We start from the raw sequence: 18670 nt of genomic DNA on the forward strand, positions 1-18670 counted from the left end.
ATCACCAACAAAGCATTCCAATTTCATATTTCTTATCCCCTCTCCCCTTTCATTTAGTATCTGTATTTATTTCCCCATTTTAATTATACAATGTGGGACGTTCTAAAGCTCTAATATTATAATAAAAAGTATCTACAGGATGTTCTGTACCCTCTTGGCATCCTCTTTCTTCCAGTAACCTCTTTCTATACATCAAAGAACCATTTCATACTTTACAAAAGATTATATCTCAGTGGATAATAAAGCCTACAGTCTTTATGGTGCTTGTCTCAGACTGCATCGATTCACTTATGGCGTGTTGTTTGCTCAAGTTATTACTTGTTCCACTCAAATGAAATGGTATGCACCCTGAATATAGAGTATATGTCTTAATCACTGGGCTTGTCAATCACTAAAATGAACTCTGGATTGGTGAAATTGACTGTGTGTCTTTTATGACTTAAAAATCGGTTGAGTAGATGCAGAACAGGAGTGATGCCACCAAACTCTGAAATATTGACATGAATTGTCCCATGAGAAATATATGGGGATGTTAATTGTAATGCTGCTTCAGGCAATCCAGAAACGATTAGAAACAATACAAGAAATCACAGCCAGCCAGGTTTGCTGGCCTCTGTCTCTCTCTCCATCTGTCTCTCTCTCTCCATCTGTCTCTCTCTCTGTCTCTCCCTCTGTCTCTCTCTATGTCTCTCTCGCTCTCATTATAATTAGTTCAAGGTATGGCAAGACAAATCATGGATGTCAGTGCAAATGAACCCATAGCTGCGGTTGTCTTGGCAGGACCACGATGTGAAGAGCTTACTGAAAAAAGTATTTGACAGCCATTCACTGGTTTTAATAATGTGGTTACTTTCAGTCCATTAACTTGCATAATAAATGTTATATGTGCGGCTTTTGAGTGATATCTCTCTTATTCCGCAAAGTTTTTAAAATTATTAAACGAGCGAAAAAAAATCATGTCATCTCCTGATTGGCCACGTGCAGGCACGTAAAACCACACCAGGTCCGTCATCCAGCGGAGAAGTGATGGGCTTTGCTACAGGTAGTGGCTCTCTCAAATCCAGCTATTTCTCCCTATAGTAAAACAACTTTTTCATAGCCTTAACTGTTTGAAGGCGTAAAGTCATTAGAAGACAACGGACCGCGTGCTGCAAAGGTTCACTGAAAGAGAGTCCGTCTCTGTGACGCGCGCGCACATTTCAGCACTCTTGGCAGCGCGCGCCGCCGCAGTGGCAATGTGTGGATTCAACCGGTGTCTTTTAACCAGAGCAGTACTGTGTGAGGAGGGGACAGTTTGATTCACACCAAAACTATTTTTGCTCCTCATGTAGGAAACGCTTTCTGATTTTTGGACCACTTGGACTAGTGTTTTTTTAATTCTCTCTAATACAGAGCGTCTCCGTGGACTCCATCGTGCAGGTAGGCGTGCCGTTGGATGCGTGGTTGACTCCAGAAGCTGTGCTGAGGAGCGTGGAATAGTCAGGCGGGAGTATAGTGGTGGTGGTGCTCAAGAGACCCTCCATTTATAAGGATGCTGGTGGGAAATGCCTGGAGACAGAGATGACGAGATTTGTCAAAAGGCACTTGAACTCCTGTCCGATCTTTGCTCGAAGGGGGAAGTGCAGAACGATTACTGCTTGGATTTTATCTACTATTTCCGAGACCTCGCCAGGCCACGCTATTCGGATTCAGGTGAGGCATCATTTGCACGCTTCATTCAATGGTTGCATTCAATTGTAGTGAATTGAACAAACGTGACTTTCTTCATTATACACTGTGCACAAAGCTATTGGTAAGAGGACTTTCACAACCAATACTCAGTGTTTGGAGATGCGATATGAGACATCTTTCATATTTGACACATGTGTACAATGCCGGCAGTGAGAGGCTTTCTTGTAGTCACAGAATGATCACTGCATAGACGGTAGGCTATATCCTCCTCCCCGGAGTTGCGCGTGAACCTGCGCTCGCCAGTAGAGTGGCATTTGCCATATCGTACTTCTTTGAAGTTTACCACATATTACAATTGTAGTCTTACAATGAGCATATGGCAATGTGAAACCTAAACTGTATGAATGCAATGGACTCATAATATATCTTTATATCAGATAATGACTTCGATTTTGGAAACCCAATCCATAATAGTCTCATATGAAGAATTAACGTGACCACCGAGTCACATTTCATCGTTACCAACACATAGGCTAACAATCATCATCATCGGAATGGCATGCCTGCATGTGCGATCGTGTCAGCGTGAGTGTGTGTGTGTGTGTGTGTGTGTGTGTGTGTGTGTGTGTGCGTGTGTGTGTGTTGGAACATATTGATGAGATAATGTGAAGGAGCGTGAAAGCTGTAACTGCTACCCCTTACCTACCCCATCCATTAAGCTTCCATTAGTTTGAATTATCATTAATAATTCTTCCCCACATGAAAGCCCTTTGTAAATCCTTTGTACTTGATACACATAGTGTTCAGATCAACATATATATATATCTTTCCTTTTTTCAAAAGGTGATCAAAACTATTGTCTAGGTTTTAAATATGGTTATAATATGCTACTGTATTATAAGGAGTTGGATTAGAAGATCAATATGACTCTCATATCTTTACGTCCATTAAAAACGAAGCTGGAGCCAGTTGCCGCAAAGCTTAGCTAAGCTTACAGACTGGAACCCATGAAAAAAATTACAAGTTTGGGTTTTACAGTTTTTTTGTAAGGATTATTTCTTGGCCAAACTTCCTGGAATCTCTGCCGGTTGCCTGGCAACCTCACAGTGATGACAAGACTCCATAAAGTATCTGTTACTTGCCAATATTTAGACTGTGTTCATGTCACATCAGAGTTACCGCAATTTCCATTTTCTGAGTTATAAATGGTTTTCATGTTCACACAACAGGGAGATTTAGATTTTTCTGAAAGCTCCAATATTTCCTGACAAACATTGGCGCCTCATGACAGTAAAAGGCTGTTGATCAAGATAATTAAACCCAAAAGAATATGTAATATTGTCAGTGGGCATCTTGCTGTCCTCTATATGATGAAAGCCCAGCACACAACCTTAGTTAAACCACAACTTGCATTTTTTTAACTTTAAACTTTGGTTTACACAAATGAGATGTAATGTGTCATTTAAAGAGTTAAAGATCTGCTCAGGTTGACTTTTCTTACCATCGGACAGAGCCAAGTTAGCTGTTTCCCTCTTCTAGTCTTTAGGCTAAGCTTATATAAGCTGGCTATTCGTACAGACATAAGGGGGGTATAGTTTTATTTAAGACTTGTCAAGAAAGCAATTGTGCACAACATTAAGCAATGGCTGCTGGAGCAGGTTCCACAGCATTGCTACTTTTAATTGTATTCAACTAATTAGTTAGAGATATAAAATCAGGTCAATATAGTTAACATTCTGTGAGGCTAGAAACCAGCAGTTGTCAGGGCCTTTAAGACAACCAATTAGAACCACTCACATGTGCAGTATACTATGTTTCACATACCCTTTTCACCCACAGAGAGGTATGTTGAAGGCATAGCAACTCAGGAGGTAAAGGTTCATATACTGCTTTTTCAGCACTTGCTCTCCTCCTACACGATTGCACCTTATAGTCCCATGCTCTAAAATTGGTCCACCCCATTTGTTCCAAGGCAGTTTCTGAATTCTTCCAGATGTCTACAGATTCTGCACCAGGCAGCAATGCGGGCGGCCTGCCAAGCTGACTGTGGGCTCACTGTCCTCGGATTGCAAGTCCCTCATTTTCTCCACATTAGTCTACCAAATCACACATACTCTGGTATTCACAGAATCTCAGAGCACAGAAAGTACAGTTCGCCCGAGATCCCGTGGGAGGTTTTATGACAGCACCCACACACACAGATCCATCCTGTATTAGGCTGTGCTGTTGGAGTTTGAAGAAAGGTAATGCACAACTAGTACTGTCAAAGGCTTTTGAGATTGGTTGTCATTTAAATCATACTTCTTTAAATGTGGTGTGACATATTGCCTTGTTTACTTTGAACTAATGTGCAATTTATGTTTTACTGCATTCCTTAGCATTATGTTTAATATTAGGTGTTAGCTCTACATCAGATGTTTAGCACAGCTTGCCATACGTGATTCAGTTTCAAGATGTTCTGTGATTTTGGTTACTCTTTTAAAAACACATGTTTTTCTCACTTCTGTTGCTCTGTAAGAAGAAAATTGGATTTATTAGAAATGTCTTAATACTCAACTGCATAATTCAAACCTCAATACAGATGATTTTCTATTGAAATAGAGAGCAGAACTATGATAGGAAACAAAGAGAAAAAGTCAATGTCTGTAGAAACCTTTTCACAAATTGCTTTGTCCAAGCTCTTCATCAAGTCAGCTAGTTAAAAAACATATGCATGGCAAGTTTGTCGGCTAATATGAAAAATATGTCAACATGAAATCTCTATTCTGGTATATGATAAGAGCACTGCTTTGTTTGATATTATCATAATGTTTGTTATCATCATATAAGCATGCATTTCTTTTGAAATTGAGTTGTTTGCCTAATAAAGCAACAAGCTGTGCTTAACAATTTTGTCTAGCCACCCAGGAAAAGCATTTATTAGTGTCTCTAAATTGAAATGTAATAATCTAAACACTTAAAAATAAAAATCTTCATCAACATCAGCATTACCAAAACATTAGTTTGTTTTTGCTGAAGGCAACTGTTGCACTGTCAGCACATAAACTGGACGTAAGTCTGTATCGCTGCCCTCGCACAGATCGAGGCTTAGACAATAATAGACATGGTTGATACAGCAGACTTGATGCTATTTTAAACATAGCACACTGAGCAGAAGCCATGTAGACAGTTCAATACAGTACATTAGAGTAAACATTACAGTGGCTAAGCAGGGATGTAAGATCATCATCTCAGTACCAGACACAGAGACGTGTAGTATAAACACATTTTCTGAAAATGTCTTGAATTAATTACACATACACTACAGCACTAACGTGATAAATGAGGTTATTCGGTGCAATGCAATCAATGAATTCACCATTGCTGGATGGGCTTAGGATAGGAAGGTGAATAGGATGTACCATCACCTACAGTATAATGTTTTTCCTCAACTAATTTATCCAGCAACAGTTCAATTCTGCACATAATATTCAGTATTGGTTAGCATCATAGGAAAATATATCAATAAGTAACACAAGCAACAACATATTTTTTTTTTACTTTTAACAATCACATGAAACTACTTCAAAATGTAACAGTGATGCCTTACTTAGCAATGCACACCCCGAACTTTGGTCAAAAATGATAAAGAGAACATTAAAAAACGATGAACATCTACTATAACCTGTAGTTGATGGTATTGACTATGAATTGGAATGCTGATGTGAGGCTATTAAAGTCAACGTTAGAAATACATCTGATTTAAGAAAATGTTAAGGGGAATTGTATTAGGACATGTGTATTTTACAACTGTACTCACATGCCCAGTGGGTTAATTAAGCTTTCTAGAACTCTGAATAGGATACTAGGTATTATTTTACCACACTATCATTATCTTTAATTGCAAATAAACTTTCAGTTGATTTTTTTATGTAAGTGAAAGGCACTGTTGAATATACCGGTAGTTGAATAAAGATGCCATGTGATCACGCCATATTGCTCATATGAAGAATTAAATATAACAGTTTGTCATGATGTGAATTTCAATTCAGTTCTAATGTTATCTTGTGTTGAGTGATTACAGTAATAAGCACTTTATCATTTTTTACCTCATAAAAACGTTAAACATGCATTGGAGCAAAGAGATTAAGGGGGCACAGCATACTGTAGAGAACCTATGCTTTTGATAATTGCACATTGTGAGATAAACTTGAAAAGCTAATCTCAGAAATGCACTCCCACCTTTTCATAATGAGACAGTACATGCTGATCTTAACTCTTCAGATGTGTGTGGGCTGCTTTCTGGTCCATTGCTTGAGATGAAACCACACGTTAATAAGTATAAAATATGAACTGCAACAAACAATCTTTAAAATCCTGATGCAATTTTTCAGAAAAGTAAAAAGGAAGAGGTATAATTCATCTCTCAGTGGTGAGGCTTATTATACTTTCCTACCGTACATATTTGGTTTTAAAACATAAAACCAAATTTGTACAGCAGTGGTTAAAGGTTAATCAAGTATTCCCTCTATTTTCCATGATGATATAAGTTCCTTTGATACAAACAAGTTCAGACTACTTATGATATTCATGCAAAAGAGTCATATACTTAACCTCAACACTTTTGTGTTTCAGTTTCTACGATTTTTCGTTCAAATTATTATTATTTCAAAAGCAGAGATAATTCAGAAACCCCTTGGTACTGTTGGTTCACACTTCAACTCCTACAAGCTGACCTTTTTTCATGCATTGTTGATTTAGTTTACAAGTAGAAGTTGTTACTATAAACTCCATTTAAAACGGGTTTAACCTCAGTACCTTTAATCTCCCCTTTCCCAAACTGTTGCAAACATAAAATCACTGCTCCACTACAGAATTAAAGTACAATAAGATTGTCTGAACAGGCCTTTCCTGCTGCCTTTGTTTCATCACACTATCCCTCTTCTGTTATCAGCAAAGGAAATTACAGCATTGGGCCCAATCCACTTGGGACTTAGATATGAGGCTCCAGTGATAATTAAATAAATGTAGCTAATCCTAATTACTCTTGTGGAGAATGCTGTCACAAGAAAGGAAAGAAGAGGAGAAAACCACACTGAAAGTCTGCTGGTACAAAAACACAGAGAGAAATAAAGTGTTTTTTGTTACAAAGTGGTAAGAAGCACGTTTTGCAAAAAGAAAAATACTAATGTTCCACCACAGGTGAATAGTTTACCAGCCAACACTGAATTTACTGTCAGATCTTTATTTCCAGTCTCTTTAATCTTTTCAGATATATCGGTGAGTCTGCTGTCACTGGTGGTGACTGCCTGTGGCTTGGCCCTTTTTGGGGTCTCTCTGTTTGTCTCCTGGAAGCTCTGCTGGATACCATGGAGGGAGCGTGTGCTCTCTCCCACCACCAAGGAGGCCCATGGGCACATCAACCCCACCATGAGCCCAATACCCTCCCAGCTCGCTCCAAGGCATCCAGTTTACTCTGCTGTGGACCCCCCTCCACACAACCGCCGTGAGTCGTCTATCTGCCCCATCGTCAGAGAGCCTACTCCTGTGGCGTCAGTGGTATCAGTGGAGGCTCCAGTGACTCCCGTATCCCCACCACCTGTGGTCATTGCCACACCAGAGGCAGCTATGAAGATCAGTCACACATCTCCAGACATCCCACTGGACGCCGAGAATAAAAGCCGGCAAAATGGGGTTCACACCAACCCTCGTATGCAGAGACAGATAACTGAACCCCCGCCCACTGGTCCCCTCATGTCTGAAATTGGGTCAGTATAGCTCTTACATTCATTTAGGTTTGAACTGATCATTGCTTATGGCTCTCAACACCATTGCCAGACAAAAAGAAATCAACATTGGGACAATTTCAAAAATACAATATTGGCGGTTAAGGTAAGGCCACTTAAACACTGAGTTTAGGTCAATTACAAAGCAGAGGTGAATTCCAGGCCTTTGGCAGAATGTAAACCCTGGCTTCCAGCATTAAAGCTAGTTACACTTCACACAGCTTTCTCCAATTTTACATCAAGAGCACACAACTTCCTGTATTTGCATGCAACATTAGCACTGATTGGAAATTGTGAGGTGCAGAAACATCCAGTACTGACGTAAATGCCTTCATGCCTTTTCTGTTACAGTCCATTGGAGTTTTATGGTGATGTTTATTGTTTTCATCTGCCCACAGACAAGGGACCATTCGCCGGCATATGAACCTATCCAACCCAGACTTCAATGTGGCCCAGTTCCAAAGGCAGGACTCCATCACTGGAATGGGGCTGGGCCTCGGTCGCCTCAAACCTGAGCTCTACAAACAGCGCTCCCTGGAAGGAGACGAAGGCAGTCGCAGAGGCGGGGGCTGTGGACGCCTCTGCTTTATCCTCAAATTTGACTGCGACCTGGAACAGTTAATAGTTAAGATCCACAAAGCAGAGGACCTCCCAGCCAAGGACTTCTCTGGAACCTCTGACCCTTACGTTAAGATCTACCTGCTCCCCGACCGTCAGACCAAGCACCAGACCAAGGTTCACCGCAAGACCCTCAACCCCGTGTTTGATGAGGTCTTCCTGTTCCCCGTGGAATACTCTGAGCTTCCTGAACGTAAGCTGCACTTCAGTGTCTATGATTTCGACCGTTTTTCACGCCATGACATTATTGGCCAAGTGGTCGTGGACAACTTCCTGGATCTGGAAGATTTTCCCAGGGAGACGAAACTCTGTCGGGAGATCCAGTACGTCTCAACGGTGAGTCAGCACTTACAATCAAAATGATGTCATGCTCAATTAGATATACCATGTTATATTTCACTTATTATTATTACGCAAAAGGTAAGAGATGTTTTAAGAAGTCTGACAGATGTTGCAATTTTTATAAAGAGCTACATATTGAGCTCACATTTTCGCGAGCACAGTGCATCTCAGACTGACAGTATATCAAATAAAAGTAATATCAAATAAAGTTGAATGCCTATTTAAACACACTGAACTGAATAAATCAGAGAATAAGGAGTTGGTAGACAACATCAATATGCCTCACTTTAAAGAAGAGCACTTCTTTTTTCACCCTGCTGGTGAGAGTCTTGTTGCAGTGAGTAAAGCCTGCTCAATCTGTTCAATACCAACGAAAAGTTCCAAATGCAGTTTTTTAAGACCAGCCACTCCAAACAATACATCTCAAGCATCTGTGTTGATATATCATCACTTTTATACATTTGATTTATCTACAAAATGTACATCAAATTGTGGGAAGCAGTGATTCAAAAATAATGAAACTTTACAGTAACAGGTATTTGAGTTTTTTTAGAATCATATTGTACCTGCTATTTTTACTGTACAAATGACAGCCAGTTGATACAGTGGGGTGTGTGTGTGTGTGTGTGTGTGTGTGTGTGTGTGTGTGTGTGTGTGTGTGTGTGTGTGTGTTAGGGAAGCAGATTGTACACAAAATATATCCTATCGTTTCAATATTGAGTGTGTGTGTCTAAAAGATATTTTAAACAAGATTTTAACTTTATGATTTTGACAGTTTCCTGTTTTTGATGCCTTGTACAGCTGGAATTTATCTGACAAATCTATCAAGTAATTGACAATATGTGTTGATATTTATGGGTATATACTTCCAGTGATTGCTTTATTGACAGGCATCTCAGTGTGGGAGCTTATCCAGATTGCAATTGATCCCTTTCTTCATGGCATGCTTAAGTGGCATTTATAAGACTGAAGCCATTGATTCATGCAGACAATTCATTTCATCCTAAGGTCAGTGCAGCAGGATCAATGAGGTGCAGGTGATGTGGTGGGTTACATTTGCTTTGCTCTGTCCCTTGGTGAAATCTGTTTGGATAAGATTACTTTCCAAAGTAATTGCTCAGATCGCAGTTGAAACATGGTGGCTACGCTTAAAGCAGACCCACCAGGGGAACACACACAGTAGTTTAGTTTGTTAAATGTAATGAATATTTGGATCAATATTCATCATTTAATGTTTGTATCATAAATCCCCTTTGTTTTCTCTTTCTTTATTTTACTAACATTTGGATTCCTTTACAACCTGTCTGACCGATCTGGCTCTTTGCACTGTTGGATCTATTTTTAGAAATGTTAAAGCGTTTCGAAAGATATTTTGTGGGTATAAGGCTAATATAACATACAGTATATAACCACTATTCTAGGCCTAGAAAAGACAACCCATATTATGATATACTAAGTAAGTCATCACTTTTTATCATTATTATTATTAATATTGCTTAAATGTAATGTAAGCTACTTGCCAATTCAGCAAACACTGAGTCAGTTGGACAGTATATCACGCAGCATGGAGTATATGACTGACAAGCTGTGTGTATCTGTCTCTTGTGTATCTCATAAGCAAAGCATCCTATAGTTCTGCAGCTATCAAAGTTTGTTTCCTGCTGCTCTGTCTCTCGCTGTGTATGCAAATGAACGGTCTGCACTGCAGCCATTTCAGTGTAATAAGCTTTATACTGCAGTACCTGGATGTGTGTGCCGTACTGGTCCTCCTGTCAATCATGGCTAAATATAGCCTCCATAGTAAAGGGATGTGTGCAGCTTAGCTTGGAAAAGAAACCTGTTAAAACACTGAAACTTGTTAACAGGTTTCTCTTCTTTGTTCTCTCACGTAATCTCTGAAGTGTAGAAGAGAACATTTTTTTAAATGTTCAATCTCATTTTTATAGATAAATAATAAAAAATGTTGAGTAGGAACCTGCCAGATGATTAAATATTTGCTTACAAGAGCAGAAATAATGTCAGGGTGCGCCAGGGGCTCACCTGATAGAGCATGTTACCATAAACTAAGGATTTACTGCAGGCTTTACTGCTGCTAACCATGAATACACCAGAATAACTCATCCCTGGAAATATACTTGACTACACATTACCCTTATTTTGGGCCATTAAGAAAGACAAGCAAACCTGCAGCAATACTTAAAAGACTGTATGGCAATCTTTTGTTTCAAAATGAAGGCATTGGTATTTATGATAATCATACAATCTTCACTTGACCACACTGACAGCACTCATATGTAATTGTAGGCCGCCCTTTAAACAATTTAAGCCACATACGGCTTTATCAAAACATATGGCATCCACAAAGTCAGCAGCTGTGTCCCACTTTCATGAATCAAACAACTCTAACTGGGTTTTGAGTTCGTAAAAGTGACAAAAATAAGTTGTAAAACATAAATAGTAGATTGAAACTGTATTCCCTTATTAAAGATATATGGCATGATGCTGATGGACATTATGGAGTCACATTACAGTAAACATAGAAAAGGGAAGAGGTTCTAACTCTAAAGAGTTTAGAAGGACCTGCATAAAGATCCTGGGGAAAAAAACATTTTAAAAAGGGTTCAACATTTTATTTTCTGGTTACAGTAAATTGAATCAGCTGAAATTATGTTGTAGTTTGAGTCAGCTCAATGAGCCCTATAAGTTCACAACGGAAAGTACCCTAACATACTTCAGCTTGGCGGATTCATAGCCACATAAAGGGTCATGCAGAAGTGTTTGAATATTTCATCAGCCTCAGCACTGTAGTTGCAAAAGGTAAAGAGCCCTCTCCAATCTATTTAACCCCAAGCAAAATAGAGAAACAACAGTCCCCTTACGTAAGGAGGGTGATGCCCGCTATCTCATGTCTGCATGCGGGGAAGTCAGAATCTTGAACCATGCTCTGTCAGGAACAAGGGGAATGGCTCACACAGAGAAATGGACACCTAGGCTGAACAAATGGCATGGAGTTATTTGTTCTGTCAGTGTGTTTGATATAAACCTGAGGGGAGTATTTATATTGACAAAGATATTGATATTTGTTGTGTACAGTCTCGACCTCTGGGCATGTTATAGTGCCGTGCTGGCCCTTCTGCCCTTTATTATTGATTTTTAATCAATGTTACACGGTTGGAATATAATGGTATGTGACAGGTGGTGATGGGGACCAGAGATTCACAGTATTATCTGGAGCGCTTCATTCTCACACTGTTCAGGGTTTTTATCAGTTCCGCACTACTCGGCTCATGCACACATACGCACGCATGCACGCACGCGCACACACACACACACACACACACACACACACACACACACACACACACACACACACACACACACACACACACACACACACACACACACACACACACACACACACACACACACACACACACACACACACACACACACACACACACACACACACACACACACACACACACACACATCCTCATAACCAGGCTTTGCTAATCATCTTTGGACAGCAGTACAGAAGTAGGACATTTCGCATTCATTGCAGGGACAATTTGTCACACTCAGAGAGAGATGAATTGACTTTATTGATAGGAATGATATAATTATTATATCAGTATTGCCCATATATTGAGATTGACCATATGGTTCTTTTCATTGCCAGACTCGGCTTGTTTGGAAACAGCTTGATGGAAAACGTGTTTTGCTTTAAAAAAGGACAATGCCAACATAAACAAAAGCTTAACAATGTATTACTATTTAATGTGGCTTATTTCTGGTTTCTTTAGTTTTAATTATCATTTTGGCTTTGAATGTGGTATGACAAATATAATTGCGGCATTGCCAAATTGTAAAATGAGGGATATAGCCTGATTATCAGGGACTTGCAGTGTCTTAAAAGCTGTGTGTTGCCTAAGAGGGATTCTGGAGCTCATAGAACGCCTAATCTCTCTTCCCACCTGTATCTCAATGTGCACAAAGAACGTGGACCATGAAGCGTGTAAAGCCCACAGCATCCTTCTGGGATGTGCAATGTATTTTCTGAAGGCAGTTAACACATCATGCAAATTAAAATGCATGCTATTGAGGTCTCAGGATGGAGCTTTTAAACAATTTAACTTTCTCCCCTACTGTATCTCCCGTTCTCCCCCACTTTCCTCCTTCTAACCCTCATAGTGTATATTCACTCACACACACAGTAAGATAATACAGATAAAACAGGGACCATATCACAGGAGAGACATGTATGCGTAGCTATGCTGACATACAGTATCGTTGAAAGGACTGATTTCCATTCTAAAAAAAACTCTGAGAAAAAAGTTTAAGAAAAAATAAGAGGACATTGACTTTTTTTTTTCCTGACCTACTTTCATAACGTAATGACAATTTAATCAAACTTCAAGCTCTTGCACTATTGCAGTGTATCTTATACTGTGCAAAGGGTATTATTTGTTTAAAAAAAAAAAAAAAAAATGTAGTAGTACACCAATTTTGATGAATCACTATTTTCATGATTGTTTTTTGCATAATCACCAAAGATCAATAACCCCAATCATGTCTAAGTGTGTGAGACACTTCACTAACACAAATGAAATGCCATAAGCCATTAATATCCATCAAACCTATCTCTTGTAACAATTTCGGGCGTTAATCTACCGATATATTTCATAAATCTGTCACCAGGGAGAAGCTGCAAGCAGCAGTGTGATGCCACAGATTGTTACTTTGCATGTTTCAAGTTAATAGACTAATTCAAGTCAATAACCTTCCATTTCTAGAATGATTACACTGAAATTAATTATCAGATGACACCTGATATATAATACCAACCCAATATTCCCCTAAAATCTGTAGATCCGCATGAGATTCAACCGTAGGAGTTGTCTTCAGCAGACACGTTTGTGTGCTTTCCTGGTTCTCACTTCTTTGGTAGAGTTATTTTAAGAGCAAGTGATAAGTGAGCTTCTGCCTTTCTGCAGCTCAGCAGAAGTCTCCATGTCGGGTGAAAAGTGGGTGGCTATTATTTGAACAATGTGAGGAGAGCATAGAGAGATCCAATCTGTCCCCAAACATCAGATGACTATACCATTATTCTTCACCTTCGGCTAATGGCGAAGAGCAAGGAATTAGAAAAAAAAACGACAATAATATAATTTAAAGAGCGACTGTCTAATTGCTTTTATATTGATAAAACCAATAGAATCAGTATCAAAAATGAAGCTCATGGTAGAGTAAATGTGTTGTGTGTTGTCTTTCAGGATAATGTGGACCTCGGGGATCTGATGTTTTCGCTCTGTTACTTGCCCACGGCGGGGAGATTGACCATTACCATGATAAAGGCTCGCAATCTGAAAGCCATGGATATCACTGGTGCATCTGGTAATTAAAATATGATCATTTCTACTGATTCTCACTGATTCTCACTGTTATCCTGCAAAAAAACAAATGTCTTCCCTATCTGTTTCTCTCACTTTCTAGATCCATACGTGAAGGTTTCCCTAATGTGTGAAGGTCGCAGACTGAAGAAGAGGAAGACTTCGACAAAGAGGAACACTTTGAATCCAGTCTATAATGAGGCCATTGTCTTCGATGTCCCTCCAGAAAATATAGAGCAGATCAGCCTTTCGATTGCAGTCATGGACTATGACCGGTAAGTACTCATTATGAGGCTTTTTACAAGTCATATATGTCGTTTGTTTTTTTGAAACACATGGTAACTCGTGATCGCATGTTTTTCCTGTCTTTCCCTCCTGCACCTACAGTGTTGGCCATAATGAGGTCATTGGGATTTGTCGAGTTGGCAACGATGCAGACAACCTCGGTCGAGCCCACTGGAGCGAAATGCTCACATGTCCCCGAAAACCAGTCGCCCACTGGCACCCCATTGTTGAGGTGAGGAAACCTTACAGTCAAGGCTGTGTTTTCATGCATACACAGGGACTCATCTTTGCTCTTGCTGATTATAATGTGCTACTTAGACTGTCAAAAATGCTCTTACGTATAGATATTAGACCTCAGGCAGGAACATGCTGTTACCAAATAATATATTTAGATATTTGGTAGGAGGTTATAATATAATACCAACAGACCCTCTGACCTGTGTCTAAGTGTGGTCAAGTCAAATTCAATTATTGCAGGTTTTGTTTAAAAAAAGAAAGTGTGTGCAAAATGTAGATTTTCCAAGAGACAATAGTAGTAGTAGTATGGGAATTCAGCAGAAGAAGCTAAACTGAATATTTGAAAATCACATGTGTTGCCAGCACGTTTGGAACATTTCATGGTAGTGAAGTGAGGGAAAAAGAAGATACTAAAGGCAAATAAGTACAACTGACATTTATAAAACAAAGTCTAATATAAAAATAAATAAGTATGAGCAACACAACATATTTTACATCAAGGCTGATATGAAAAACTGCAGAAAGTGTAAATGAATAAGTGATTAGGCTTTTCACTGCCCAGTCATTAGGCGCAATGGACTCATTAGTATTCACTGATAAAGAAGTGTGTTGTTAGAATGAGGCTGTGAAAAGATTTTTGGTCAGCGGTAATAGGAATATGGCTGCAAGCTACTGAACATCGAAATAAATTAAAAAAGGAAAGAAAATCCGCCTTTTATGAAGCCATTGTATTATTCAGCAGTTGATAAAGTAGGCTGAAAACCCAGAAACATTATATACATCATTTAATAATCATCAGTGAATAGAAATGGGCAGGGTCCAAAACATCCACAGTGTGTTGACTGGTGTATTTTTGTATCTGATCTCAAAATTATATTATATAAGTCACCACATGCAGCCACAGAACATAGTGTTAAACTGGGTATTTCGTTTAAAAAAGAACATTTTTAAGCCAACAAATAAACTTGTAATGTACTGTTTCTCTAGACATATCCCTAGTCTTTGAGTTATTTAGACACAACAGATACATGTCTGATGTGATTCAGCCACAGGCATATCCTGTAGGGTTTCCCAACATCATCCTTTAAGCCTGCTGTTCGGCAGTTCATGTTTTGATATGTGGCAAGTAATGCCAACTTAAATATGTAATGAAATTTGCAAAGAAAAATAGATGAATCAGAGAGCCTGGAGTGACAATAAAACTGATTTTATGAAAGAGTAGATATAGTATAGTATCTAGGATGGTTTCCTTGAACTGTGCACTCAACCTGGAGAAATGGCTTTATTGTTTGCACATCAAAGGCTCTGTGTCGTGCAAATTACAAAGAGAGCCAGAGAAAACAGGAAATTGAGCTTGTAATGTTTCTTTTTGGGCTATTAGAGTATGTACTTTGAAATCTTTATTAGGGCCTTTGGAAAGCCCACGTATTATTATCCAAGTCAAAAGTCAAAGCTGTTAAATCTTCAAAAGCTCCCTCATCCTCACTTCACTTCCGAAACTGTAAAGCACTGCAGTCTTACATGCCGATAGCTTTCAAATCCTATTTAGATATTTCTTTGCAAAGTGAGCCGCTTTTATCTTTTTTTGCAAATACATCAGTGACAATATCATAGTCTATTTAAAAAACAAGGGAATACATCAATAAATATGAAACTAAATAGGAGACTTTGTTTGTTTTACTGCCCAATTCCTAACATAGTAGGTGGTTAGTACATTTGTTTGGAGATTCCATGATGAAGAATTTGGCTCTGGCTGATATGACTGTGCATCTGCTTTATGAGATTGTGTTTTTTACCCATGCATCGCAACACTCTAACATTGTTTGTGCTTGATTCTTCTTCGCAGTACCAGGGGACCACAGGTAGCCAGGGAGGATCCTGTAATTCTCTTAAGACACCTCCCTCTCTGTAGCCTTGAGCAACACTGAAGCAACACTTCACACAAGAGCACCAATTAACCCGAAGCCTCGTCTGTATACGTTGGGACAGGAGTGCCGCAGAGTGCTGCACACATATAGTCCTAAAAGAAGAATGCAGACATTGATAAGCTCCTGTGGAAAAGAGAGACACAAACTGTCTTGAGCTCTGCTCAGTTGGACCAGTTGCATGTTGAATGACCGCACAGATGGATGTTTTTTTATTTATCTATAATGTTCCATAAGAGAAAAAACAGGCATGTACAGACATTTTAGGTCTGTGCTATTTCTGGGTTTATACAGTAGTTACTGTTTTTTACATGGTCGTGTTACTTGTTTTAATGAGGTGAGTCTTGCACAATGTACTTACAACCAGTTGAACTGCCATATAGTTTTATTAATTCGGTGGTGAATTGGTGCATGAGGTCATGGTTTGGTGGGATATCTTCTCCTCGTTTGTTTGTTTCTGTTTCTATTTTTGGGAATACGATGTGATGTTCTGTCGGTTGATGTGCAGTGATGGTTGATTTCTAGACAAAGTATCTGTAAGGAAAATATGTTAAATGTTATCAATAAATATTATTCCATTACAAAAAAAACATTGTTGATCTCTGCCAGTTCAGTTTTTATGAAATTAAAACACTGTAGACCGACATGGTGAAGAACTAGAAAATCTGTAAGACAATAAAATATGAAAATGTAAATCTGACAAGAGTTTGATTTATATTGTAAAAGCTGTTATTTATTTTGTAACATGTCAACTCTATAACTGTTGAAAATTAAAATGATCATAAGTGCAATCCATCAAAATACAGCCAAGTGGATTTCTTGAATGGACAAGAAAGAGTGTGTGAGCAGATTATGATGCCTGTCGACACAGCATGGAAATACCTTATCACAGTCCACATTGGCAACAGTTTCCTTTGTATAAAGAGTTAAATGAACCCTTAGAAACAAATGAGTTGGTACAGCATGTGGCTCTTTTTTGCAAATAATTTGATGTAGGTTTGATATTATCTTTCTGCCTCCAGTGGTGCGTCTGAATGAGAAGGACATTTCTGAAGTAGATACCCCTGATAGTACTCTTTTCTCTTCAACACTACACTTATTATAGATTATTACATGCGTAGACTATATCCTTCAGGCCATACATTGTAATGTATGCTGTTTGATGGTTGCTTTTAACTCAAAAGAGCACAATACTTAGAACAATTGTATTTTCAAAACAACCAGAAGGAAGAGACTTTAAAATACTGCAAATCATTTGCCATTTTCATTGCCCTTTCATCAAAATCCATGTATTAATAGCCTTATATAAACAAATATGCTCTTTGCTTTGAAAGTGTGGAAGACACATTGTAAGATAAGATAAGAAAACGTGGTCAATTACATTTCATGAAATTGAAAGTGGTTCTTTTTACTGCATTCTAGTAAAGAATAATACATAAAATACAATAAGGGGTAGATACATAAAATCACGTTTTCAACAGTGACAGTGCTGAACAGTGGACTATGATTGTGTGACAGGGGGATACAAGTAGTTATTTTAATATGTCTATCTTTAGGGTGTCCACAGCAGAGGAAACTAACTACTTTTTGTAGCCACTTTTCCCGACCATTGTAACCTTGTGTCTCCAGGCAGATGGCCTGAGTGATGAGTGAAGGGACAGGGAGCTCTTATTTTAGATGAAGGGAGCCTTTTTAGTTCTTGCCAAGTCGTATAGGTTTTGGAATTGCAAATGTCTAATGACGTCGCTTGCCTGGTTAACTACCTAGGTCAGCTTGTTTCTGTGACAAACTGAGCATTTCACATACCAGGAGACGATGATATGAGGGGGAACACTGTCAGCGAGGCCCTGTAACAAAAATAATGAGATGAATGTTAACCAGTTCCTGTCAGAATCTATATTCCATTTTTTGTTTATTGCTGCTGTGATGGTATGGCTGGATGGTAAGTAGAAATGAGAATTTATTTTACGTATTTAAATCCAAAATTAATTAATGTATTATATATCATGTATAAGTTAAGATAGAAGATAGATAGAAACGGAGGATGAAACCCTCTTTATTTTTGTCACACACATGTACATGCACACAGCACAGCACACACAGTGAAATTGGACCTCTGCATTTAACCCATCCTAGTGCTAGGAGCAGGGGTAGGAAGGGACAGGATGTGCCAACAACAACAACAACAATGTGCCATGTTTTTATAACACCAGTACTTGATGTCAATATGTATAATGTTGCAAAATAAACTGAAGCTGTTGAATCCAATTATGCCTTGTAATTAATGGATATTAAATTCACGTGCGAGCCAATTTCATCACATGCTTCATCTTTATAATCTACTGTATCTATGCATGATCATAATTTACCATATCATGTAACTACTTTCATATCCTTCTAACATTTGATAGGATTGCTTTGAGCCACATGAAAGAAA

At 38.7% G+C, this 18670-nt stretch overlaps 1 protein-coding gene across 1 annotated transcript; it reads left to right on the plus strand.

Annotated features, from left to right (window-relative positions):
• Nucleotides 1–1298: 1298 nt before the first annotated feature.
• On the plus strand, nucleotides 1299–17034 carry syt9a (synaptotagmin IXa). Its single transcript, XM_034116169.1, has 7 exons — nucleotides 1299–1692; nucleotides 6923–7418; nucleotides 7835–8390; nucleotides 13670–13790; nucleotides 13890–14061; nucleotides 14174–14303; nucleotides 16155–17034. Exons 1-7 carry the CDS (start codon nucleotides 1545–1547, stop codon nucleotides 16218–16220), a joined length of 1689 nt encoding a protein of 562 aa, XP_033972060.1. The 5' UTR covers nucleotides 1299–1544; the 3' UTR covers nucleotides 16221–17034.
• The last annotated feature ends 1636 nt before the right edge of the window (nucleotides 17035–18670 follow it).

The sequence above is a fragment of the Trematomus bernacchii genome, unplaced genomic scaffold (genome assembly GCF_902827165.1).
Source record: "Trematomus bernacchii unplaced genomic scaffold, fTreBer1.1, whole genome shotgun sequence".
NCBI lineage: Eukaryota > Metazoa > Chordata > Actinopteri > Perciformes > Nototheniidae > Trematomus > Trematomus bernacchii.

Coding starts and splice junctions, on each gene's coding strand:
- syt9a (XM_034116169.1), top strand. CDS start 1,545: ATGCCTGGAGACAGAGATGACGAGATTTGTCAAAAGGCACTTGAACTC. Junction 8,391..13,669: donor AGATCCAGTACGTCTCAACG/GTGAGTCAGCAC, acceptor GTTGTCTTTCAG/GATAATGTGGACCTCGGGGA. Junction 14,304..16,154: donor ACTGGCACCCCATTGTTGAG/GTGAGGAAACCT, acceptor TCTTCTTCGCAG/TACCAGGGGACCACAGGTAG.